Source organism: Spea bombifrons, chromosome 3, assembly GCF_027358695.1.
Source record: "Spea bombifrons isolate aSpeBom1 chromosome 3, aSpeBom1.2.pri, whole genome shotgun sequence".
Classification (NCBI taxonomy): Eukaryota; Metazoa; Chordata; class Amphibia; order Anura; family Pelobatidae; genus Spea; species Spea bombifrons.
In genome coordinates, this window is record NC_071089.1 from 115,178,002 (window position 1) to 115,203,855 (window position 25,854).

The 25,854-nt window shown below is 39.7% G+C and overlaps 1 protein-coding gene across 1 annotated transcript; it reads right to left on the reverse strand.

The window, feature by feature from the left end:
- Window positions 1-234: 234 nt before the first annotated feature.
- Window positions 235-25,740, reverse strand: LOC128484151 (cytochrome P450 2K6-like). Its single transcript, XM_053460472.1, has 13 exons — window positions 25,596-25,740; window positions 21,642-21,835; window positions 20,326-20,488; window positions 19,156-19,305; window positions 17,637-17,797; window positions 9,637-9,799; window positions 9,002-9,151; window positions 8,359-8,519; window positions 7,802-7,978; window positions 7,054-7,189; window positions 3,976-4,160; window positions 2,939-3,080; window positions 235-1,054 (listed from the first exon to the last, which is right to left on the reverse strand). Exons 1-13 carry the CDS (start codon window positions 25,738-25,740, stop codon window positions 876-878), a joined length of 2,106 nt encoding a protein of 701 aa, XP_053316447.1. The 3' UTR covers window positions 235-875.
- Window positions 25,741-25,854: the final 114 nt, after the last annotated feature.

Below are 25,854 nucleotides of genomic sequence, written 5' to 3' on the forward strand. Positions count from 1 at the left end.
TTATATAGTATGTATTAAAGCAAATCCCTGAAGTCTGCAAAGATGGATCTCACATTATGTTTCAGTGATCAGCAATGAAGAAGACCAAATCCTTGTCCTTTACTATATAAACCACATTTTTATGGTTTTTAATGTCTGTTGAACAAACTGTAGATTGATCTGGTGTTATAAATACAACATACAATTATCTATAGATGTAGGATAGATTTATTGAAGTATAGGGAAAACGTGCAAAAGAGCAAAGCATCAAGATTAACATAATACTAGGGAAGCAAAATAAGATTGTAGTGATAACGCTTGTATAAAGGGGCAAAAGCGATTAGACCAAAAAGCATTTTCAAAGTACGGTACACCGTTACTGAATACAAAATAGCGTAGCAAATGTAACAAAAATCAGCCCCTGTCCAGGTCTCATGATATCCAACATTTCAATAAACGTTCCATGTGAAAATGTAACTTTCCTATGCTGCACGTCTCTTACAAATCCTATGCATTTCATGTTTCTGCAAAGAGTATTTAAACAAAATTGTTGGTATTGCTTATCAAGTATCCAGGACTGTGGAAACAGAATATGCAATTAATGTAACAGATATAATTATCCATGTAGTATTTATTTTAATTGTGTAATTGTATTTAAGTAAGAGAATTGTAAGTCACATTAAAGCAAGAAAGATCCCTCAACAGGAGAGAGGCTTTTCATTGTCGGCACAGACCCTGCTGCGGTCTTTGATGACTACCCTGCCTCTGATCAGACCGTGATCAAGATCGCAAGGCCAGTGAGCCCTTTTTTAATGGGTATGGATGTTTCATAACTCTGTTACAAAATAAGATGGTATGGATTCTGTGGCTAATGTGCCAATTTCCAGAGACTTCTTCTAATTGATTGAGTAAGCACATATCTCATGTACTGAAGGTCCCCTCGTGAACCCGCTGATAGGGGAGAGATCAACTTCAACACCAGTTGGAGGATGGAATGTGAATTGTTGCATAAGTCTTGTGAAGAACAGGAACAACTCCATTTTTGCTAAATTCTCCCCAGCGCAACTTCTTCTTCCTGATAGACAGCAAAAAACGAGTTAGTCAATGCTGATTGCTTTATCGTCTGTGGTTACACTTCTGTTGTATAGGTCTTGAACCCAGGAGCTGGTTTAAATACCAGGTTCTCGTAAACTCGAGTGCCCTTGCATGGTTCCTGTGCTTATTTGACCTAGACTGTTCTGACTACGCTGCCTTTCTTCTGCGGTTGACCTTGGCTTGCTCCTAGCACAGTTCCTGTGTGTTCCATTTTATGGTTATGGTTTCTGCGTACAAACCTTGGCTTGCTCCTGACTGTGATTCCTGCATGTTCCAGTTTATAGCTACTTTGTTGCCTCCTTCACCTTGAATGGTTCCTCCTGGTGTCTGGTCTTGACACCTGATGTTCCTGGTGGACCATCAAAGCCCAAGAGCTGCAGTTTATGGTGTAGGAGTCCATTGAGGCTCTAGGACCCTCTGACCCTTAGTGTGTGTAGCCTATTTGTAATAATTGTATGGTGTAGAAAGGCTAGTAATTGGAATAGATATTAAAATAGAAAAGATGACTCACTTTCTTATGTTAAAGTAGAAAGCAGTGACCCGATGGTATAAAGTTCCCGTTGACCTTCATAGGTTTCTTCCCCAAATTCCCCCCACGTGCTGGCGATGCCACAACTCCCTAGGCTCCCTCTACCACATCTGGTGGTCATGCTCAGTGTTACAGCCTTTCTGGGATAAGGTATCCTCGGTCATCCGCGATGTGTCGGACCCGTCCTTTGTAGCCACCCCGGCCTCGGTGCTGCTGCACCATACCACTGTCCCGTACAAATCTTACAGGGGTTCCCTTAAATTTCACTTAATTAATGCGGCTCTCACTACCCTTCCCAGATTCTGGAAGTCTGCCAGCCCTCCCTCTGTGTCTGCCTGGTTTCGCCAGGTTGAATTCCTATATCAAATGGAGACCCTTACGGGGGCTGCAAGGGGCCAGGAACACTCGGTTGGGCTCATATGGTATCCCTGGCGTGCATATGTCTCCTCCCTATCTGCCAGACCTGATTCCGTGGGGCCTTGAACTTTCGTCTGCCTCTCTCGCAAGTGTGAGGTTTCCATTGCCAGCCCGGACTTTCTTCTTCTTCTTTTGTTTTGTTTTCCTTTTTATGTTCATCATATTCGAGCTATACGCGCGACTACGCGTTTTGTATCTGCTCCTGTTATACCTGGATCTTAGAATTGCCTGGTTTTTGTGACCGGGCTCATTCCTACCCTCCATTTGTGTGAATTTACCAGGTACTTCTGTTATTCTGGTTAATGTTATTGTTCTTGGTGACAACCCGCTCTTACTCACTGTTTACCGAATGCGACCGTCTTTGTAGCACTTATGTTTGATGGTTCCTTACGCCACATTATGCATATGTCGGAAGTCTCGCACTCTCATGCACGTTCGGGCATGGATTGCTCTGTGCCTTGTCGTTTACCCTGTTTCATGTATACTCTGACTGTATAATGCTGTTACTGTGATTTTGTGCTATGATGTTTCCTCTCTTTACAATAAACGGTGAATTGAAAAAAAAAAAAAAAAAAAAAAAGAAAGCAACCTTTACTTATGAGACTAGGAAAAAATAAAGATGGGATAATATTTTTCTCTTTACTTTTTCTGTCTATATTATAACACTCTAAAGCATTCTGGGACAAAAGAAGTGTTCACAAGAAACAAAACACAGCTGTTTCCATTTTTGTTCATTTTGTGAAATGAAGTCCCTCACATAATTTTACTGACTGCTAAGGATATACACAAAATCGGTTTAACCATAGAGTATGACTATAGGGTGGTTAATTTTGTTAAAACATTGAAATTACAAATCTCACTTGTCTTTCTCTAAAAAAAAAACAAAAAAACCACATTTTTGTAATTCATAAGGCTTACCTGTGGAAAAGGGCAGAAATGCTTCATTCTTCATAAAATTTCCTTTAGAGTCCAGAAAATGTTGAGGGTAAAACTGATCTGGTTTCTCGAAATAAGTCTTATCCTGCAGTACGGATGTCAGCAGTGGAATCACATGCGTCCCCTATATATAAAAAATTACATGTTTAACAATTAAAATAAATAAAAAAAATGTTTAAAGGAAAAGTAACAGTTTTCCAATTATGTTAACGCAACATGAAAACCATTATTGAAACCATTAATTCTGGTGTAAGTGGTTCATCTAAAACCAAACTAATATACCGTACTGTAGCTAGAATACAGATCAGTTGATGATAGCAATCTGTCTAGGCTGTGAGGCAGCAGAGCAGCCCCAAACCATGATGTCCCCTCCACCGTACTTCACAGATTGGGATAAGACTTTGATGTTGGATTGCTGTGCCTTTTTTCTGCATTTAGCATTGGGTCTACCTTCCAAACAACCCAAGCCGGTTTCATTTGGCCACAGAACATCCAGGTGCTCTTTTAAGAACTTCAGGTGTACAGCAATGGGGTTTTTTTGGAGAGCAGTGGCTTCCTCCATGGTTTCCTCCCATGAACACTGTCCTTTCTCATAATAGATTCATCAGCTCAGTTGTTAGCATGTCCCAGAGATTACTGTATGTCTTGTACTACTGTATGTACTGTAGCTGACGCGCTAGGATTCTTTTTAGACCTGTTGAGCATTCTATAAACATTAATATGCTTAAACATGGGAGTTATCGTTAATAATTAGCAAAAAAAAGCTTGTGCTAGGAAGGGGTTAAACTATTGCCTATGAAACTATCTACATTAAATCTGATGCCAAGGTCTTAATATGTAATGTATTACCGTAAGCACGTACACAAAAGGCATCTTTCTTTCAGAGGTATCTCAAAAAATCAGTTAACAACCTGCTTAGTTTTTAGACACTGGGACATTTAATGTCCACCTAACAGAACGTAAAGAAAATGCACACAAATACAAAATAATTTCTATATATATTAAAAGATCTAATTTACCTTGGGAATAAAATATCCTCTGAATGTGATGTCTCGAGAAGTTGCATGTGGGAGGTTACCGGGAATAATGTTACCAAACCTTTGGATTTCATGGATAACGGCGTCGGTATACGGCATTAGCTTTCTGTGTTCTACTTGAGGCTGGGCAGATCCAATTACTTTGACTATTTCATCTTTGACCTTTTCTGTAAAAAAGCATTGTGTAACATTTAAAGATTCTCTTTTTCTGTTGAGGTTGAGTGATTTTCACCTTTTCCAATGTCTTTCTCCAACAGTAACTTTTCTCATTGAGCGTACCAACCAAAATGATATATATTGTTGTTTTGTTAAAGGTGGATGGAAGGGCAGCATGAAGTCATGACAGCATGGAATACCATGAATAAAGTTATGGTGTGCATTTTCATTTTAATTTTGTTGGTTCTCTCACTCAGGCTCTTTCAGACTGTCAGGATTCCACCCTGTGAGCCAGGAATCTGTATTCAATTCTAGGTGTCATATCCGTGGCAGCCTCTAGAGGCTTTTCTGAGCCCAGCTACACAGAGCAGGCTCCTGCCAGTTCAGCTACATAGAGTGGCCTGCCTGGTGGCTTCCTGCCGTTTGCCCTGCCTGAGGGCTTCCAAGTCGTGTGCCCTGCCTGAGGGCTTCCAAGCCGTGTGCCCCGCCTGAGGGCTTCCAAGCCGTGTGCCCCGCCTGAGGACTTCCTGTTATGTGTCAAGTGCCCTGCCGTGTGTCCAGTGCCCTGTCTGAGGACCTGCCAGCTGTGTGTTCCGAGGCGCCTGTCCCCTATGCATGTCCCTGCCGTGTTTACATTCCAGCCACATCGCCCTGTCAAGAGACTTACAGCCTGTACTTGCCTGTCTTCCAGCTTCTCCAGTACAAACCATATCGTACTATTCAGCCTGTGGTGTGTTTCTTTTCGCCTGTCTGTATCATTCTTCCAGTTATAATGCATTGTGGACTACAAACTGAGTCTCTGTTATCCCCTGTAACTGGGCTCCTACCTAACCTGCTTATCTGAGTCCCGACACACTTTCATTTATGCTGTCTCATGCGCTCATTCACGTTCTCTCACACTTTCTTTAGATGTCTCCCTACCTTCTCAGCTGGCCATTTCTGTGTCTATGTCTCTGTGCCCCGCAGCTCCGCTTCTTATACTGCATCTTCTTGTTCTTCTGTCTTCTTTCTTCATCCAAAAAATTCTTCTTTCTTCATCCACTTTTCAGTGGACATGACTTCCCTTTGAACTTTTACAAAATGGCGTAGCTTCCGGGCACACCGTCTCCCATGATTAGAGGAGCAGGGCAGAGAGTTTGCAAGAAGCTCAGCTATTTTGCAGCATCAGAGAGCGAATGACCTTGCTTTCTGCACCACTATATGGACAAAAGTACTGTATTGGCTCGAATATAGGCCGCACATTTTTCCCCCACTTTAAGTCTTTAAAGTGGGTGTGCGGCCTATATTCGGGGTCTAGCGCCCGACGCTCGGGACATGCAGTCCCGGGCGCCGGGCAGGCAGCGGGGTTAGGATACAGATCCCCCGCAGCGGTGCAGGGGACCTGCATCCTACTCCCCAAAACGCTCAGACAGCCTCCCCTGCCAGCACTTCCCACGGGGGGGTGCCGGCATGGGAGGTTGTCTAAGCGCATCGTGCGGACCGTCCCCCCCCGGACTTACCGGAGCAGACTTCCGGGTGTCTTGCGGTGCCGGCGGGGGACGTCTACGCAATACGCGTATACAACTTCCGGTGCGGGCACCGGAAGTTGTATTGCGTAGATGTCCCCCGCCGGCCCCGCAAGACACCCGGGAGTCTGCTCCGGTAAGTCGGGGGGGGGGACAGTGGTAGCATATCTCGGGGAGGGAGGACAGTGGTAGCATATCTCGGGGAGGGAGGACAGTGGTAGCATATCTCGGGGAGGGAGGATAGTGGTAGCATATCTCGGGGAGGGAGGACAGTGGCAGCATATCTCGCGGGGGACAGTGGCAGCATATCTCGGGGGGGCAGAGGAGGACAGTGGTAGCATATCTCGCGGGGGACAGTGGCAGCATATCTCGGGGGGGCAGAGGAGGACAGTGGTAGCATATCTCGGGGAGGGAGGACAGTGGCAGCATATCTCGGGGGGGGGCAGAGTGGCAGCATGTTTTTTTGGTGCTTTTTTTAAAGAAAAAAAACTTTTTCTTTAAAAAAGCACCAAACTTTTAGGGTGCGGCCTATATACGGGGGCGGCCTATATCCGAGCCAATACGGTATTTGGACACACCTCTTGATTATTAAAATCAGGGTTTGGGCCCCTCACTTCCAGTGAAGGAAAATCCTAATGCTTCCGCATACCAATACATTTTGGACATTGCTATAGTTTTAACTTTGTGGGAACAGTTTGGAGAAAACCAATATCTATTCCAGCATGACTGTGCCCCAGTGCACAAAGCAAGGTCCATAAAGACATGGTTGGATGAGTTTGGGGTGGAAGAGCTTGACCGGCCGCACAGAGCCCCGACCTCAACCCCATCAAACACCTTTGGGTTGAACTGGAATGGAGATTACAAGCCGTCCAACATCAGTGCCTGACCTCACAAATGCTGCACTGGATGAATGGTCAAAAAGTCCAACAGAAGCACTATATATATATATATATATATATATATATATATATATATATATATTATATTATATATATATATATATATATATATATATATATATATATATATATATATATATATATAGATAGATATAATTAGTATCCATGTATTTAGAATGTGATGTTATCAAAGTCCCTGTTGGTGCATTGGTCAGGTGCCCCAATACTTTTGTCCATATAGTGTACATATATAGTGAATGCACATATGCCATCTATATGCCATATATGTTAATGTACATATGTTTACAATGCCATCTTGTTTAGTACTACCTAAATAATTTGTACTTTAATCGCACTGTATGGAGTACCCATCAATAAAACCAAATTATATTAATAGACATGGGTAACCTGGTTCTTGGTGTTCACAAACTTTCGGGTTGGATGCCCATACATCTCAATTGGGACAACATTAGCAGTTCAGATATAAAGCAGCTTCTTACTTTGAATTTCTGGGTATTTTGCCATTAACAAAAGACCCCAGCGAAGAGTTGTAGATGTTGTTTCCGTTCCGGCTACAAACAAGTTGCTCACGAGGCTTACTAAATTCTCGTTGTTGAAAAATAATTCGGGGTTTTCCTGAAATATACCAGAAATACAAAATAGTAGCATACTAAAGAGATCATTGGTAGATATTCCATACCATAAAAGGACTGAGAATATGGGGGGGGGACATTGTCATGAATTTGGTTAATTAATGGCAATTAAGTTAAGTAAGAGTTTGCTGGAACGTTGTCTGTTGGGCAAATAGTTATTGCTGTGGCTGGAACTACGATGTAGCAATACACCTCAAAAGTGTTTTTTTGCTCTCTGAATTTAGGCAGAGATGGCCATACCTGTAGACTTTCTGGATGAACCGACCCAAAGACATATTAACCCTTTAATATTCCATCATAAAGACTATATTGCAATGGTGGCTCAAGCGGCTCTTGTAACGCTCCTCGTAAAACAATGATTGTACAGAAATAAAGAAAGTTCTGGTCTATGGTGCGTTTCTCAATGCTATACTCAAACCTGAGATCCCAATTAGGACCCACAGATTACTTTACTAGCCTCACCTCCACGTATGGCTAATCCCATCCCTTCGTGAAGCCACCCCCCAGACAAAAAAAGGCTCCAGGTTGCCCACCCTGGGAAGTTTCCAGGTATGGGTGTCCGTATCTTTAATGAGGTCAGAAAATACTCTTGTACCTCTTGTTGCTTAACAAGAAAAGCATCAATAAGATTCCTCTGGTCATTGAGGTCCAGTTGATCCTTCTGCTTTGTGAAAGTCTCTATAACAAAGCTCTGCAACTCCTCGGCATTCTTAAAAACAGTTTTGTGACTTCCAGGCAGCCAGCGCATCACAGAAGGGTAGGCGTTGTATAGCTTATGGACATGAGCAGAGAAATATATTAAGAAGGGCTATGTATAAGTAAAAAACAGAGTAAGCAGGACGCATGTCGGTCAATTAAATTATATAGCTTTAGGTTGGGTTATACTGCTATAAACTTACACTTCTAGCTAAATCACTAGCACTAGTTTGTGAATATAACCCATGTTTATACTATTCTTTAAACCCTTTGAACGTCAGAAAGGAGGAGTACATTGGGAAGAGGACAATGAACAGGAGCTACGCCAGGATCGGTTTAAGCTCTCCTTCTACCTCCTTTAGTGGGTCCACGGGGACGATATATGGATGTTGCTACACAGTCCATTCAGTTCACTTTATAAACATGGGAGGAACAAACATGGATTTAGATTCTTACCATTATCATACGACTTCCCAGAAGCCTTACGTTTTGGTTAATTAAATGTATGAGTTTCAAAAGTGTTGGATTCTTGTAATCAAAGCGATGACCGAGCAGTATGGATACAATTATATTGGCGACAGCAGTGTTTATGATTATTGTGTTATCAAAAGGTTCTCCTTAAAAAAAACAAAAACATAAAATATATGAAATCAATTGATATTTTCACCACGAGGAGTTATTTGGTGCCTACTAGTTAAAGAGCCTTTGACTAAAGACTTCATCTTTATTTGGACCAATATGACTATAACCATAAACAAAAGCATGGTAAATGTTAATGTATCACCTTTCCAAATCCTATACTTCATAGTTCTATACACTAAAAAAAATATATGAAATGCTGTTTACAAGTTAAAATAATCAACAGTACAAAATAAAACTAAATACTTAAAATTTAACTTGTAATGCATATTATGTAAAAAAAAAATTATTAAAGTATATGACAATGCTTATGTTTCTCCCTGCTGCTACAAAACGGTTGGACCGTACAATTACGGCCAAAGAGTCATCTTGACACCTTTTTCTGTGGACATACTTCCATATGGGCATTAGCGAGTTAATTCATGTGATTAAAAGTCACAGTATTCAAATAAACGCTTACCATTGTAAGATTTAAACATTTCCACCAGTGAATCGCATTCTTCGTTAATCTTCTCTTCAATTATTTTTTTTCCCATTCCAAAATCTCTTAGTGTGGAAAGCGTGAATCTTCGCATGACTTTCCAGTTTTCACCGTTTGAAAAAATGACTCCTTATTTTGTTTTTCAAAAAGCCAAGTTATGAAAAAAAAGCATGAAAAGAGAAAAGTTAATAGAAAGTTGTTGCTAAGAACAACATTTACAATACGGTGTAGATATATATATATATATATATATATATATGCACACAGACACACACATACTTTGGATTGTGCTATAGCTATATCCAATGCGGGGTTAAATTCCTTCAATGGATTGACCTCCACTAATAAAGTTTAAACTCACAATGTTTGCTTCGAACACTTTTAAAACATACATGTTGAAAAAAAAAGAGTAGAAAAAGCCAAAAAAAGAATAGACTGTCCCAACATAGAAAATGTTTTGGAATACAATATATATATATATATATTAAACTCATTGCTGTGAATTCTATTAATTTTCAGATGTGGTGATATTGCTATTTAACAAAAAAAAAGTGAGACTAAAATATCTAATACTTAATTGCTTATTTTTCTTAAAAAGTGCCAAATGTCGTTACCATATCCTCTTGATATTTCATGCAACACTGGTACAAAAGCTCGATCCGAAAACTCCTCGGCGTAGTTTACGAGAGCGTCCTTCACTGTCTCGTACCCACAGAGGACCACCATCTTGTCAGTTCCCAGTTGAATGCTGAAGACAGGGCCGTATTTCTCAGAAAGCTGCAGAAAGCCATTTAAATTTATTGCAAATTGATATTATAGACATCGATAGATTGATAGAGTGCATAATTAACACTGAAAAATGATTTTATATATACAGCTCCTACAACAGGACCACCGTCCCAGTTGTTTTGACTGCTGGCTATTGTGTATGCTCAATGTTCACGTTGAGTACTGTGTAAGCCCTAAAAGGTCATATGATGTCATATGCTGTGGGCGTACAGATAAAGAGACACCCAAAGACTGGCAGCTATGGGATAAGCATTTCCTTTATTTCTGTGCTATATGTGTAATAGGGTAGCCATTACAGGACAGGCTGGTCCAAAATTGTTCACAGTCAATGTGAGGGGGAGTACGTGTTAACAAGTGTGTGTTGGTGAGCATGTGTAAGCATGAATGTGTATGTGAGAGGGGATATGTGTTAACAAGAATGTGTATATATTTAGCGTGCATGATTGCCTTTCTGCAAACCTCAGAGTGTGTGTGAAAAAGTCCGCCATTGCGTATGTGTTACCAGGGTGCCACGTAAGGGGCCGATGTAGCCACCCTCTCCTGGTAGCCATATTAGGCTCCATGCTCCATGGGCAAATCGCTACTTTTACTTCAACATGGTTATGATGTAAACTTCATTCACTTGCATTTCCGCATATGGCCACATGGTGGTGTATAGAGTAAAATGGAGCTGAGTCATAGTCCGTTTCCATGGAGACCAATGGAAATTTGTACTTGATTGCCTCAACTTTATCACTTTGTACCCAGGTACAGAAACCTAATTTTTTTTTCACTAAAAGGAAAATTTAATTCTTCTACAGGCCTCTCATTGCTCTCGTTGCTTTACACAGTTTTGACCGGATTATTTGTTTGGGTAGCCAAATATGTTTGGAGCTGCAAAGGAGAGTTTACTTCCCGAATACACTGTGTTTAAACAAATCAGAATATGTATAAAAAAAATATTCTGGTGCAAAGTTTTAGAAGTTGTCGTACCACTATCACAACCACTACCACAACTACTACCAGAACCACTATCACAACCACTACCACTATCACAACCACTACCACAATCACAACCAGTTGTGAATTTGTCTTTGTAAATAACCACCATGTGAGGAAATATCTCGTCTTGTTAGATGACCTTATTTGATTGCAAGAACAACATTCTATATATATAACGCGGTTTCTATTAATCTTACCTCATGAAGAGTCCTATACGGTTCCTTTCTGTCCATAATGTGCATGCTTCCAATTATTGGCAAAGGTTTTGGTCCGGGAGGAAAGTTTGGGTAATTTTTTTCCTTTCCAATATTGAAAACATTGAGGATAAAAAGGAATATCACAACAGACAGAAGTATTGATACTGGATCGATTCCAAACATGGCTTCTGAAAGTCTAGAACTAGAGGAAAAACGCACCGGATAATTAAATAGAATAATAGAATTATATAGTAGTCCAATGTCTCTGGTTACAAATGTCATTGAGTAATTTTTATATACTTTTTACACATTTTAAATACAAACCTTGCAGAGCTGTGGGTTTATAATGCTCTCCGTTCTCTTATCTTTCTCAGTCCTGTGATTATTTTACGTGTGACAGAATTGGCTTCCCTGCACCGGGTGAATATTTAATCCGTTATCCAGTTTTGCTGCCAAAGCCGCTCCACCTCTCGTTCCACTTTGTAACTATTTGGAGCTTGACTGTGACCTTTTCTAGGCCAATCATTCATTATTTGGAAAAATATCATTATATTATTATTGGTCAGGAGTGACCTGATCATCATCAGCCGATGTCTGCGTAACTCACAGCGACGAACCTGGAAGCATCAATAGGACCACAGCGTTGATTGTGACTTGGTCCCCACAAGCTTTTGGGGGGAATGAAGACACTTTGATTGTTTATAACGTAATCGCGGCATTGAATGGAGTGATCATGCAGCAGGAGGAGGTAAACCCTGCCGGTCCCTACCGGTAAACATGACTGTGGGGTTAACACTGCACATTTGCTCCCATGCAGCAAATTGTAAACAGCTATGAGATAAATATCGAATATCGGTATATATCGATCAGCCGTAACATTCTGACCGAAAGATGACGTTTCCTGGAGAGAAGAGGCTTCTTCTCTTCTTACAACCAGGCCATCCTCCAAAGGCCTTGGCCTCACTCTGTATGCAGATGCACTCACACCCGCCTGCTGACATTCCTGAGCAAGCTCTGCACTGGTGGCGCCCCAATCCCACAGCTGAATCAACTAGGAGACGGTCCTGGCGCTAGTTGGACTTTCTTGGGCGCCCTGACACATTCTTCACAACAATTGAACCTCTTTTCTTGAAGTTCTTGCTGATCTGATAAATGGTTGATTTAGGTGGAATCTTCACAGCAGCAATATCCTTACCTGTGAAGCCCTTTTGTGCAAAGCAATGACGACAGCACATGTTTCCTTGCAGGTAACCATGATGAACAGAGGAAGAACCATGATTTCAAGCACCAAAGCTTCCAGGCTGTTATTCTAACTCAATCAGCATAACATAGTGATCTGTAGCCTTGTCCACGTCAACACTTTCACCTGTGTGAACGAGAGAATCACTGACATGATGTCAGCTGGTCCTTTTGGGGCTGAAATGTGGTGTTTTTGTGGGATTGAGTTTATTTTCATGACAAAGAAAGACTTTGCAATTGATTGTAATTCATCTGATCACTCTTCATAACACCTCCCTTAGTAGGTAAGATGGGGGTCTTACTCTGGGTAAAGAGAAAGAAGAGGGATAGAAAATAGAGAATATAGAAAATAGTGACTGAGAGGGAGCAGAAAGAGTGAAATGGGGGGGCAAGCGGGAAAATCTCTAAGGAAACACCCTGTAGGAGAGGGTCCTGAAGGGGTATAAATAGCCCTCCCACAAATACAGGCTGAAAATAGATGGTGGATTTGAAATATGCCCCCCCCCCGAGTAGATAGGGGCCAAATTAATGAACCAACATTAAATGTAGGAGTAAAGTAGGATTTATTAATAAAGGCTGTGTTGGCTGTTTTTTCGTTTGCAAGGTCTTTAAAGGCTCTTCTCAACTCCAGTTCTGGGTTCGGGATGTGCGGTAAGAAGGGAAGGCCTATCCTGGTGTGGTCGGAAAACCTTATGTCGCATGTCCGTTATGTATTTTTGATAGAGATGGGGGGAAAGTTTGAGATTTAGTGTGCCAGAAGGTGTCAAAAGGTAGAACTGAAGGTAGACAGAAAGGGGGTTTTGTTTTTATTAAGCACATGAAACGAGTGGAGCTGCTGAGCAGCTCTGTCTAAGCAACCCCCCCCCTCTCTGCACAGCTCCTGGCAGTGCTGAGAATAGCAGATGGAAGGAAATGAAAGTGCTCATCCGGTCTGAAGACGGAGGAGGAAGGGAAGGGGTGGAAAGCTGAGTGAGAACGTCAGGAGACACATAGAGGACAGGGAATTGAGAGACTAGGCGAGGTGCAGCGAAATGCAAACTGGAGCAACGGGACCCCCCGGAAGTGTAAATGAGATGCCCTGGGAGCGTGAACGGAATGCACTGCAAACTAACGTGATGCCCAACGCAAATGAAATGCCCTTAAAGCGCTAACGACGTAGTCTCCTTAACGCTGCTGTAAAGATTCCCTGTTGAATCCACTTTTGGCAAAAAAACCAGCATCTTATATAATGCATTTAAGCAGAGAACCCAAATAGAAATAATGTTTAAAGTGTTTAAAATAAATTACAGTATTGTTGAATATACATATAAAGTACAATTTTTTTCATATAACAGGAATTATTCTAAAATTTTAATCACAGTATCTTATTGATCGGGGGTCTAGTGGCGAGGCATTGCACGCATATAATATTGTTTTGGCGGGGTTGTAAACCCGACCTCTGGGATCAGGTCAAACGCAGCATCTGGAGGAGCCTGAAAAGTGAAATTCTGCAGCATCCTGACGAAGAACAGGAACAATTTCATTTTCGCTAAATTCTCGCCTGCGCAACTTCTCCGACCTAAAAATGAAGGGAATCAATTTTACAGACAGATAAATACTTAAGATGTATTTCGCCAGCAGTTTATAATCCCATATGATAAATCAAATGTTTCATAATGTAGACACAGTTCGAGAAACATGCAAACCAATCTCTTTTTTACCCCTTAAGTACCAAGATTATTTTATGCAACAGGACTAGAGCATTTTTTGTGTTTTTGCTATATCTTTCTTCAACCATTATTTCCTTATTTTAGACTTTTTTAAAATAACCGCTACATCACCCTAATCCTAACTATCCCCACACACTAACTACAAAATATAAACCTATTTATTAAAAAAATGATGATTTTACTTCTCTCTTCAGCTCATGATCTCAGTGAGTATGAGAGGCAGAGTATTTCCCTTGTTCATGGAGTAGCTACAGTGTTTACCCCATAATCACTGCAACTGATGCACCTACCAGGTACCCATTTGGTCCTCTAGGGACATCTTTTCATGACGTACCTGGTATGTCGTTGGTCACAAAGGGGTAAAAGAAAGAAGCCATTTAAATTAACAACTAGGTCACTCTTCTATACATGATCTTGAATTTTACAGGTGTGCCTGTGAGTCCAGGGTTGCCTCCTTGTTTCATAGAAAGAGACTCTTGGAAAGTATCATTATCATTATCACAACCACCCAGCACTTGAACTCAGTCTATCTAGGTTCATACGCTTGCTGCTGTACCTGAGCTTCCTTCCAAATTGGTGATACTGCTGCCTTGGTGTCAGGCTACAAAAGCCTTGGTTGGACTCATACCTGAATCCCAATATTTCAAAGGCAGGGTAATTAACCTATTTCCCCTGACACACGCTAAAAGGTCCTCCGTTCGTGCTCTGAATCAACCAAATATTATGTCTTTGTGCTAAAGTGCTATCCTGTGACTTCTGTTGCTTATTCCTGGCTCATCATTGTTATGTCTTCCAATAAACTGTACAGTGTATGTAACATGGTGCCCGATACTGTACCTGCTGAGAAAGGCATGAACGCATCATTCTTTACAAAATTTCCTTCAGAGTCTAGAAAATGTTCTGGGTAAAACTGGTCGGGTTTCTCAAAGTGAGCTTTATCTTTCAGGACAGATGTAAGCAGTGGAATGATCTGAGTGTCCTAAAAGTCAATAACACGAGAATGAGTTAAGAAGCTGACACTTGAAAAGAGATATTGTTGCAAAAAATTATAAGAATTAGGGCCAAAAGTATATCAGTTCCTTCCCGCTTGTTAGATATTTGTGTTTTGTAAATATCTTAATGTTTCCGTGACCGAAGAACAATCAAGATATATACATACAGTACTAATTGATGACACATAACCTTGATGATAACTTGAGTACTGTAGGCTCTTCTTCTTAGGAATGACGGAGGTGAGTGTGCGTTGCCGTAGAGGTAGAGGTCTCTTGTTCTATGTCCTCTAACAAGTTTTTATACCCTTTTTCTAAATTAGTCCGTATAAAGGCAATGTCATAGTTTCTGGACTTTACCATTACCTCATACCAGTCATCCATCGAGGCCCTCTATCAGAGTAACAGTTACTCTTTGAGCCCCAAATCCCTTTCCTACCATGAGCCCCACTAGGGTATGCTTGTTGAGTGTTCCACAGTGTTGTACAACCGTAAAAGTGACAAAATTGTGGATAAAAACAGCAAAAACGAGTTACTCAATTAAATTGTGTAAAAAGAAATACATTATGTTTGTCTAATAAATGCATTATTTAATTAGCTTAATAGAACACTGCAAACTGTTGGTTCAGTCCAGGCTCATAATACCAATAATGGGTTTTATTTATCGAGTACACAAAAAAAACCCAAAAAGCAGACACTTGCCTTTGGTATGAAATATCCTTTGAATGTGACATCTTGCGTGGTCATGTGTGGAACGTTCCCTGGAACAATATTAGCGAACCTTTGGATTTCATGAATGACGGCGTCTGTGTATGGCGTCTTCTTCCTGTGTTCCGCCTGAGGCTGAGCTCGTCCAATCACTCTCTCTATCTCATTTTGGACCTTTTCTGGACCATATAAAAAAAATCTGGATCGCTTTAATCACATAGATAAATCAGTTGTTTAATTTGAGCAAGGCATATAGATACAGGAATGTCTGAGAATATTGCTGCTTCTGTATTTTGCACGACTTGTGTGCTTTGATTAATATGATTTTGATTATGGATGAATATTGGATAATGGGTGCTTCATTTTGAATGATAGAGAAATACTATAAAACCAAATTTAAGGGTGCGCCCTATAATCAGGTGTGGCGTATAATTGAGCCAATACGGTAATTGATTTCAAGTGGGATTACATACATTATATACTTTACCTTCTATTAGTGTTTTTTTGCTATAAAATGTATTTATATCAAGGATTTGCTATTTAATATATCTTTTGCAACACAGACGTTGTAAAAAGATTTTTGGTGACCTAACTTTTTGTAATATGTACAGACATTTTTATACTAACTTTTTCAGCTCTGTTTTATATTTTCCTATGAATCTTATTTGCTTTGTGGCCTCTTTTGATTCTTTTGCATAAAGTATTATTAACCAAGGTGACACAAATAATTTTCTCACTCTGAATGTCCGGGTATTTCATCATTAACAGAATCCCCCATCGGAGAGTGGTTGAGGTTGTTTCCATCCCAGCAGAAAATAAATCAACCATAAGCATCGTTAGGTTTTCATTGTGGAAATAGAATTCTGGATTAGGCTTTTCCTGGAAAAATATAGATACTAAGGAATCACAGAAAAAAAATAAACTATGATCTGATATATTTGAGTTAAAAATTGGGGCACTATAGAAGGCGATATAGCTATACTTCTCAAAGTTGGAACCAGCGACGATGACTATGGTCATGCCACCAAGTTGCTTTTGGGTCACTTGTCTCTCTGCCTCCCCATTAATATAAGATACCTGTCTGCTTCTGCCTCACCTATGGCTGGCTATGGGAATCAAGGGCCTATAAATACTCCTGGCTCCTTGCTAGAGCCTTGTGTCCCTGTCCATGTATGTATTCGGTGGATTTACAGTACTTTTTCTTATCTAGATTTTGACCCTTGGTGTGGACTTTGACTCCACTTTTGGTTTATCCATTGGTACCATGTTATTGTTCCCCAGTTTCCTCTAGGGTGACCATAAATCCCCAATTGCCCGTGACAGTCCCGCATTTTATGTGTATGTGATGGCATGTATATGTGAATCAGTCTGTATAAGAAGGAACAGCTGTGGGAACAGAGGTCGAGGTGATTCTGGACAACGTTACAAATCAGGACTCGTGTTTGGTGGGGAAATGGAAAGACTTTCTTCTGATTTAGAAAGAATCCAAAAAAAATACCTCTTGTTGTTTGACGAGAAAAGCATCAATAAGAGTTCTCTGATCGTGTACGTCCAGCTGCTTCTTGCGGTTTGTGAAGGTCTCCTTAACAAAATGTCTTATCTCTACCATGTTTTTAAAAACAGTTTGGTGGCTTCCAGGCAACCAGCGCACGATGGATGGAAAAGCATTATACAACTGGTGAAAATGAGTAAAGAAAGTGAGTTTAGTATATCTAGAAATATATATTATTCTACAATTATGGTTAAATCATGTTCATTAACAGACGTCATGAAATCTACTGTAGAAAACGGATTTCTTTAACAGAATATTGTTCTCCTACTAAAGCCAACTGGTACCACTAGCCACCACCAAACATGTTCTTTCTACATTATGGTAACAGGTAGGTCTAGAAGGAAAATTTGTTGTCCCTAGCACTGTGCAGAATATTCAATGGAGTTTTAATGCATATGAAATCAAAACAAGAAGAGGGATGAGGCTGGATTACAGCGAATATATGCTTACCAGAGCAATTGGACTTCCCAAAAGTCTCACGTTCTCATTTATTAAGTGCAAGAGTCTGAGAATAGTTGGGTCATCGTAGTCAAAGCGATGGCCAAGAAGTATGGACGCGATTATATTGGCCACGGCACCGTTCATGATGGCAGTGTTCTCAAAAAGCTCTCCTGTAACGGGAACACAAGTGGGAAATCTTAAGAGGAAAACTGCTCAACAAAAGTATATATTTTTTGAAATCCCAAAGTTTTTTACTTGGGGCATTTTAACATTTTCTATTTAACCATTTTAGTGGCAGTCTGTCCGAAACATTGCAGTAAAAAATGTTTTCTTAGTTTTTAACAAACCCATTCTATCCAAACACAGTATTTCAGTATTTTTTTTCCCCTGGGTACATGAAATGGTTTAAACAACTTTATTTAGAAACACCCCCCGAATACAGTGATACCCCACATGCATAGTCATGTTTCTCAGATATTGTGGAGCCAAAACTGGAACGTGCGCACTTTTTTTCAAGTATTTTTTGTCAGATCACTTGTAAGTGATAGGTCTAGGCCGCTGACACCGATCAGGGAGCGCGATCACTAATCAGTGACTTAAAATGTCGCTGACAAGTGATGAGATAATAATTATGTATTTTTTTATTAATAATTTGTGGGTTTTTCATAATTACACTAGATGGCCTCTCTCTCTTTCTAGGGCAGGGCCATCCAGGGGCTGCCATAATGATCCCATCCCTCCTATTGGCCAGGAGTGATGTGATCATCATCAGCCCACTTACAGCATTTGACCTGGACGCACCCTGGACTTTAAGGTCAGTGCTGTTCGTTTTTAAATTATTATTATTTTTATTATTTTTTATAACTCTTTCAATGCTGATGCCCCATTGGAGCACAGCATTGACTGATATTTAGTCCCCACAGGCTTGTGGGGTCACTAAGGTGAAACTCCGGGTTGCGAGAGCAACTCCTCGTCTACTTCCCCATTAAATATATCCTGTGCCCCACGGTGTTGGCAGGGCAGCCGACTGACATCAATGGGACCTCCTAACCGCATCCAACAAGGGGCTCTGGGTGGCCAAAGCCAGAGAGTTCCGAGGTATGCATACGCTAATGTAACATGGAGGGACAAGAAAGGGAGGGCAGTGACGCAAAAGAAGAGGAAAAAGGCTGAACAGCCAATCAGAGCACAATCTGTGCCCTAAGGCCTTCCTGCTCTCCCTAGCGTCCGACAGTCCCTCACGTTAATCTAGAACTTGCGCAGGTTATGATAACAGCGGAACAATTTAGGTTACTACAAATCAAGTGCTTCATGTCCTCCTTGGTTAATCCAGCCTGACCGTAAGACTATTTATGAAATGTTTTTTCGAGCATATCGAATGACATAATGAAGAACATGTTGAATGACTAAATTAGCTAACGATATCCTCTATCCCTGAAAAAAAAAGATTAACCAAAGTCATGACTTATTCATCATAAAATTACAAAATTATTCATGGATCACTCACTAATGCACTTAAACCACTTACCTTTGTAAGAGTGGAATTTTTGCACCAGTGCATCACACTCTTCGTTTATCTTGTTTTCGATGGTTTTCTTTCCCATTCCAAAATCTCGTAATTTTGAAATGGTGAATCTTCTCATGACTTTCCAGTTCTCACCATGGGAAAAAACAATACCTGAGAAATACAAAAGTGGAGCAGCAGCAGTAATTCAGAAAACAAAAATGCTGAACTTTCAGCTTTGATTTTGTTAGTTTCATTGGGGGCCTTTCTCGTTTTCGGACATTCGTATGAATTAAAGAAATTGGTAAAAATCCAAATGCACAAGACTAGAGTCTATTCACTAAAAAGTTGAGATGTCAGTCAAGTTGTTTGCGAGTTGATGTTAGTGTCCCAGGACCTCCTATTAACCAAGGAGGCATGACAAATTCCTCCTACCACCCAACCATGAGGCTCACAATTTGACCGTGGAGGACATTGAGCGCTCTTGTTCACCCGTCACATGCTGTTCACCCTTCACATGCCATTAAGGGTCTTAAATGGTCCAGCTACCAATGGCAAATCTAACCATGATTTCCCTATGCCCATTTTACACATACACTGATCAGCCATAACATTATCAACACCTGCTTAATATTGTGTAGGCCCCCCTTTTGCCGCCAGAACAGCCCTGACCCGTCAAGGCATGGACTTCACTAGACCTCTGAAGGTGTGCTGTGGTATCTGGCACCAGAAGCAGGTCCTTTAAGTCTTGTAAGTTACGAGGTGGAGCCTTCATGGATGCATCCTGGTGCCCTGTGTTCTCCAGGTGAGTGACGCACCTGGCCATCTATGTGATGAAAAAGAAAACGTGATTCATCAGACCGGTCACCTTCGCCCATTGCTCCGTGGTCTGGTTCTTATGCTCACGTGCCCATTGTCAGTGATTTCAGCAGGGGTCAGCATGGGCACCCTGACAGGTCCCTAGTAGCTCGTCTGTTGGATTTGACCACACAGGCCTGCCTTCGCCAGTCAAATACATCAATAAGCCTTGGCTTATTCCCTTCACCCGTCAGCGCTCGGAATGTTATGGCTGATCGGTGTATGTTTTCTTATCACTGAAAGTTTTCTTTTATTCACAGGCATTGCCTTTAATGTCATTACTTCACCATGACGTTTCTATCAGTTTTAAAAAATATAATGCTTGGTGTTACTTGCCATATCCTTGTGTTACATCTTGAAAGATTGGTAATTTGGCTCTCCCAGAAAACTCTTCAGCATGATTAACAAGGGCTTCTTTCACGGTCTCATATCCGCATAGCACCACTGTCTTCTTAGTTCCTACCTGAATGCTGAATACTGAGCCATACTGCTCCGATAACTGCAAGGCAAAGTTAGATATAAATATAATATTAATATATAACATATAATACATAACATATAATAATTTATAACATATACATAAAGCATAAAATACCAGTTTTTTATTTTTAATAAAATGTAATATTATTATATAACATATAATACATAACATATAATAATTTATAACATATACATAAAGCATAAAATACCATAAAATGTTTTTTTTATTTTTAATAAAATATTATATTAATATATAACATATAATACATAACATAAAATAATTTATAACATATACATAAAGCATTAAATACCAGGTTTTTTATTTTTAATAAAATATAATATTAATATATAACATATAATACATAACATATAATAATTTATAACATATACATAAAGCATAAAATACCATAAAATGGGTTTTTTATTTTTAATAAAATATAATATTAATATATAACATATAATACATAACATATAATAATTTATAACATATACATAAAGCATAAAATACCAGGTTTTCTATTTTTAATAAAATATCATATTAATATATAACATATAATACATAACATATAATAATTTATAACATATACATAAAGCATAAAATACCATTTTTTATTTTTAATAAAATATAATATTAATATATAACATATAATACATAACATATAATTTATAACATATACATAAAGCATAAAATACCAGTTTTTTATTTTTAATAAAATATAATATTAATATATAACAAATAATACATAACATATAATAATTTATAACATATACATTTGTTATAGTGTGCAGTTTCGGTATACCGGTATATGTTTTTTACAATATGATCTGACAATTCAAAATATGTAATTTTCATTATGGAATATAACATTTCTGTAAAAAGAAAAAATGTTTTCTATATTCTTTGGTACAGATAGACCTCTATGATCTCCTCCCTTATGCAGCTGCATTGTACAGTATACTGGTATGATGTCATGTAAGTGATATCATTCTAATGTGATGACAGGTGGACAATGCTTCGAGATGCACAAGAATAGCAATAGAAATATGTTTGGCATCACATGTATTTTTATTCTCTTGGTGCCGTTTATACTGGATCATTATATGTCAGCTCGCCTACCCTACTGCCAACCGAACAGTCGATTTGGTCTAGAGATTACATTTATTATTTCTACCTGTAGAATTGTATCCAAAGGTCTCTCCGTATCCAAAATGTGCATATTCCCAATGATCGGTAACGGTTTTGGTCCAGGAGGGAAATTCTGATAATCATTCTTATTCTTTCCATGGGAAAAATATAAGAAAAATGCGCAGAGAATAATAAGGAGTATTCCGACTGGATCAATAGGAATCATTTCTCCAGTATAACCTGTACAGGGAGAAGAAACATTTTAAAAAAGCAGATCAGTGCAGTGAATACAAATTCTAATAATAGTTTCCCAACGTGTTATGTAGTTAAACCGGTTTACTTTTATGAGCACCTGGTATCAGACAAAAGAGAGAGAGAGAGGTGATGATGGTAAACTTAGACAAAAGAAGCAGTAATCCAGTGCAATACAGATAATCCTGGATAATTTTTATTTTTTTAAATCACCTAATCTATTAATTTCAGTTTCTTTTGCTGGAGGTGGTGCAGGTCCTTTATTTGAAGAACAGTTTTCCAGTTCCACAGATTCACTATGCACGCTTTTTTTTCTTCTTCTTAATTCCTCTCTTTCGAAGTTAAGGGAGTCAGGTATAGAAGGGTTAAGTCTGCAGGGTTGTCCTGAAGCTGGTGGGGTGGTTGCATAGCACCAAGGAGCACCTCTAACCAATTCCCTCAGAGTTTTAGTGTGTGTGAGTTGGGGAGGTTTAGTGTATGGTGTTAGAGTAAGTGTGTGTGTTAGTGTATGGTGTCAGAATGTGTTGGTGTATTAGTGTATATTGTTTAAAGCGAATTTGTACATTACAGAGGGAAAGGGCCTGTGGGCTAATTGGCTTTAGCAAACCAGAGACGTTGCTAGGCTTCTGTGACCTTACTTTATCTATATAGATATGCAATAAGTAGTGGGGTGATGTGGGCAGGCTTGATATTATATCCTTGCCTACTTTTGTGAAGGGGCCAAATATATCCTGACCTCAGAAGACCCCTAGACTTACCTCTATAAACTGGCAAAATATGAGTCCCAGGCATAACGTGTGTCGGAGAACTTCCAAGTACTTCTATACCTTGGAGTTCCAAATTGATTTCTCTCGAGCCGCTCGAGTTCTATTTAGACAGGCGTGTATGTATAATAAGATCTCTGATTTTATTGCGTACAGGCACATATATTTATACCCACCTAGAAAGGGGCTGAGGCATAGCAAACATTCCCAACATTGAGCAGTTATTATGATTATACGCGCGTATTTTGCATATCCTTTACTGAAGCATAATCAGGTTAAATCATGAGTTCTGTCTGAGATCATGTGTTCCTGTTTTACTACGCGAAACTCACACAAAGACAGTTACTAATTTATTCTTAACCATTTCTACCCGGTGGTAGCTGTAAGGACCCAAAGTCAACAACATATGACTCATATGTAGAATATCAGTATTCTTCCACACATAGATCACTTTTGTTTTTGAAATTTTAACCCCAATCTTACTAAACTCTATACCCCTACTAGGTTATTTCATTACCCATTACCCACTATGTATGGGAAGAAGGGGGTGCATTTCTGCTACCACTTGAAAGGGTTCTGGAAGACCCATATTTTTTCCTTCACTTCCCCAACCTGGTATTTGACACACACAGATTAACACACACACACATGCTAACATGCTGTGTTATTATGACAGGTTCACATAGCATTGTGCTACCTGACCGCATTGGGTGCCTTGTTTACCTGCTCTGTTTACTGACCTTGGCTTTGTCATAACTACCCATTTAGAGTACCAAACCCGACATTGGCTAACCCTGCATTTCTGACCTGGCATCCTGTGATATCTGCACTGGGCATCTACCTGTGGCATCACTTATACAGGTGTCTGGCACCTCCTACTAGTGCTTTGCTATCTATTACTCCCCTGTACCTATAACCTTTTGTTTATCTGCCTATACCTGAGCCTCCACACTATTGGAATCATCAAAGTCCCTGTCACCTTATCTTGTGGCTCAACCCTATGCTAAATGTATCAGGGTGAAGAAATTCTGTGGTATGTGTACTCCTTGGTAACGTAGTGATGAAACAGATACTTACACATGCTCTGTAACACCATATACTAACACTCAGACACACTAACACTATCTGCTAACACATGCATTCAAACCATGCATGCATGCACCATCACACCATACATTTATACCCACTTTCTCTAACACCATACACTTACTCACTCATTCTAACACCATATGCAGGGGTGTCCAAGTTTTTTCTGCAGTGGGCCACTTAATCAGAACTGAGAGAAAATATGGCTTTTTAGCCACACTGTGGGTACATGCTGGATTTAAGATGGTTGACGCACACTGAGTTGATCAGGGCCGGATTAAGAGCATCATGGGCCTGGTGCTGAGGATTTTGGTGGCCATTTTATAGAAATAAATGCAAAAAACAGAATGTTGCAGAATCTTGTAATACCTTTTTTATTGGACTAACAGTATTTAAAATAATAGACGAGCTTTCGGGAGTCCTCCCTTTATCAAGTCAAAAGCATTTCTGACCAAGCAAGTGAAAAACACAGTTTAAAACAGTTTAAAACTGACCAGTACATGTTCTGATACAGGGTTAAAACAGGGGTTAAAACAACAAGGTAGAGAATTTGCAGACAAAAACTAAGAGGGTCGTAAATAGTAAATAGTGGCATATACTGCACAGATAAGGGGGGAGCAGGGGTGAGCATGTAGGAGAGGAAAAAAAAAAAAAAAAAAGCACAGGTTATAGGAAGTTTTGATAGTGTGCTAAGAAGCTCAAATCCACATTAAGTCCTCTGTTTTTACAATCATAAAAATGTATCATTTTGGCTTCAAATGTCTTTCTTTCTTGGGTGTTTTTGAAATGACCTCTCAGTGTTTTGATTTTAAGGTCATGTATGGAGTGACCGGTTTGGGTAAAGTGGTGCCCAACTGGGGTGCAAAAGTTTTCTTCATCATGATGGTTGATGGAGTATCTGTGCAGATTCATCCTTTTATTAAGTTGCTGGCAGGTTTCACCGATGTAACACCCTATTGTACATTTGGTGCATTGAATCATGTATACAACATTCTGTGAAGTGCATGAGTATGATCCTTTAATATTGTATGTCTTGTTGTTGTGGGTGGCTGTGTTGCTGGTACAGATGTGTTGGCAAAGTTTGCATCTAGCTTTGTTGCATGGTTTGCTTCCATTATCTGTGTGTGTTGTTTCAGTATGTAGTTTGCTACTCACCAGCTTTTAGTAGCAAACTACATACTGAAACAACACACACAGATAATGGAAGCAAACCATGCAACAAAGCTAGATGCAAACTTTGCCAACACATCTGTACCAGCAACACAGCCACCTGTTAGTCCAATAAAAAAGGTATTACAAGATTCTGCAACATTCTGTTTTTTGCATTCGTATACACTGGACTAATACGGCTACCCCAAACTATAGAAATAAATAAGATATACAGAATTTTAACTCCTCTGCATCGATGTGTACTGCATAAAGAACATCAGTGTTCGGCAGATAATATAGAATAGAATCTTATGTGATGGGACTGAGAGTAATCAGTACACTAAAAAAGTCATCATACACGGGATGCCTGAAGCCACAATTTACTGCCACTAATCCTTTTTAATAAAATATGCAGGTTGAAATAGAGTAAATAACACAATGCCTTTACTTTTCCTCTCACTAGTTTCTGGGCCAAGAAAGTTTTGTCATCTGAAGTAACTACAAATTCAGGAGGGCGTTTTATCTCTGGATAAGTAAAAATCACATAGTTCTATTTATTCCTACAGTAAATAAAGTGCCAGAAAACAGACAACCAAATACACACCAGGACAGGTTCTGCCACACCGACCCCCAAATACACACACCAGGACAGGCTCTGCTACACAGACGCCTCCTCGAGTATTCTAGTTTCCCTCTACAGTCTCACCAAAATAACAAATGATCTCCTCATCTCTAAAAGAAAAGGTCACTTCTGTCTTCATATTCTCTTAAGACTTCAGTACAGCCTTCGTCACTCTTGACCTCCTGCAGGTTTCCCTCCTGCCTCAAGTTATACCTCTCTTCCTGCACCTTTACGGTCTCCTTCCCTGGAACTTGGTGTTTTTCAGGGCTCATATCTGTTACTTCTACTCTTCTCCATCTATACGGCCTCCTTCTCATACATAATATGTTCTAAATAGGTTCTCAGTAACACTGATGACATGATAATTTATGTTTCCTTTCCTGAAA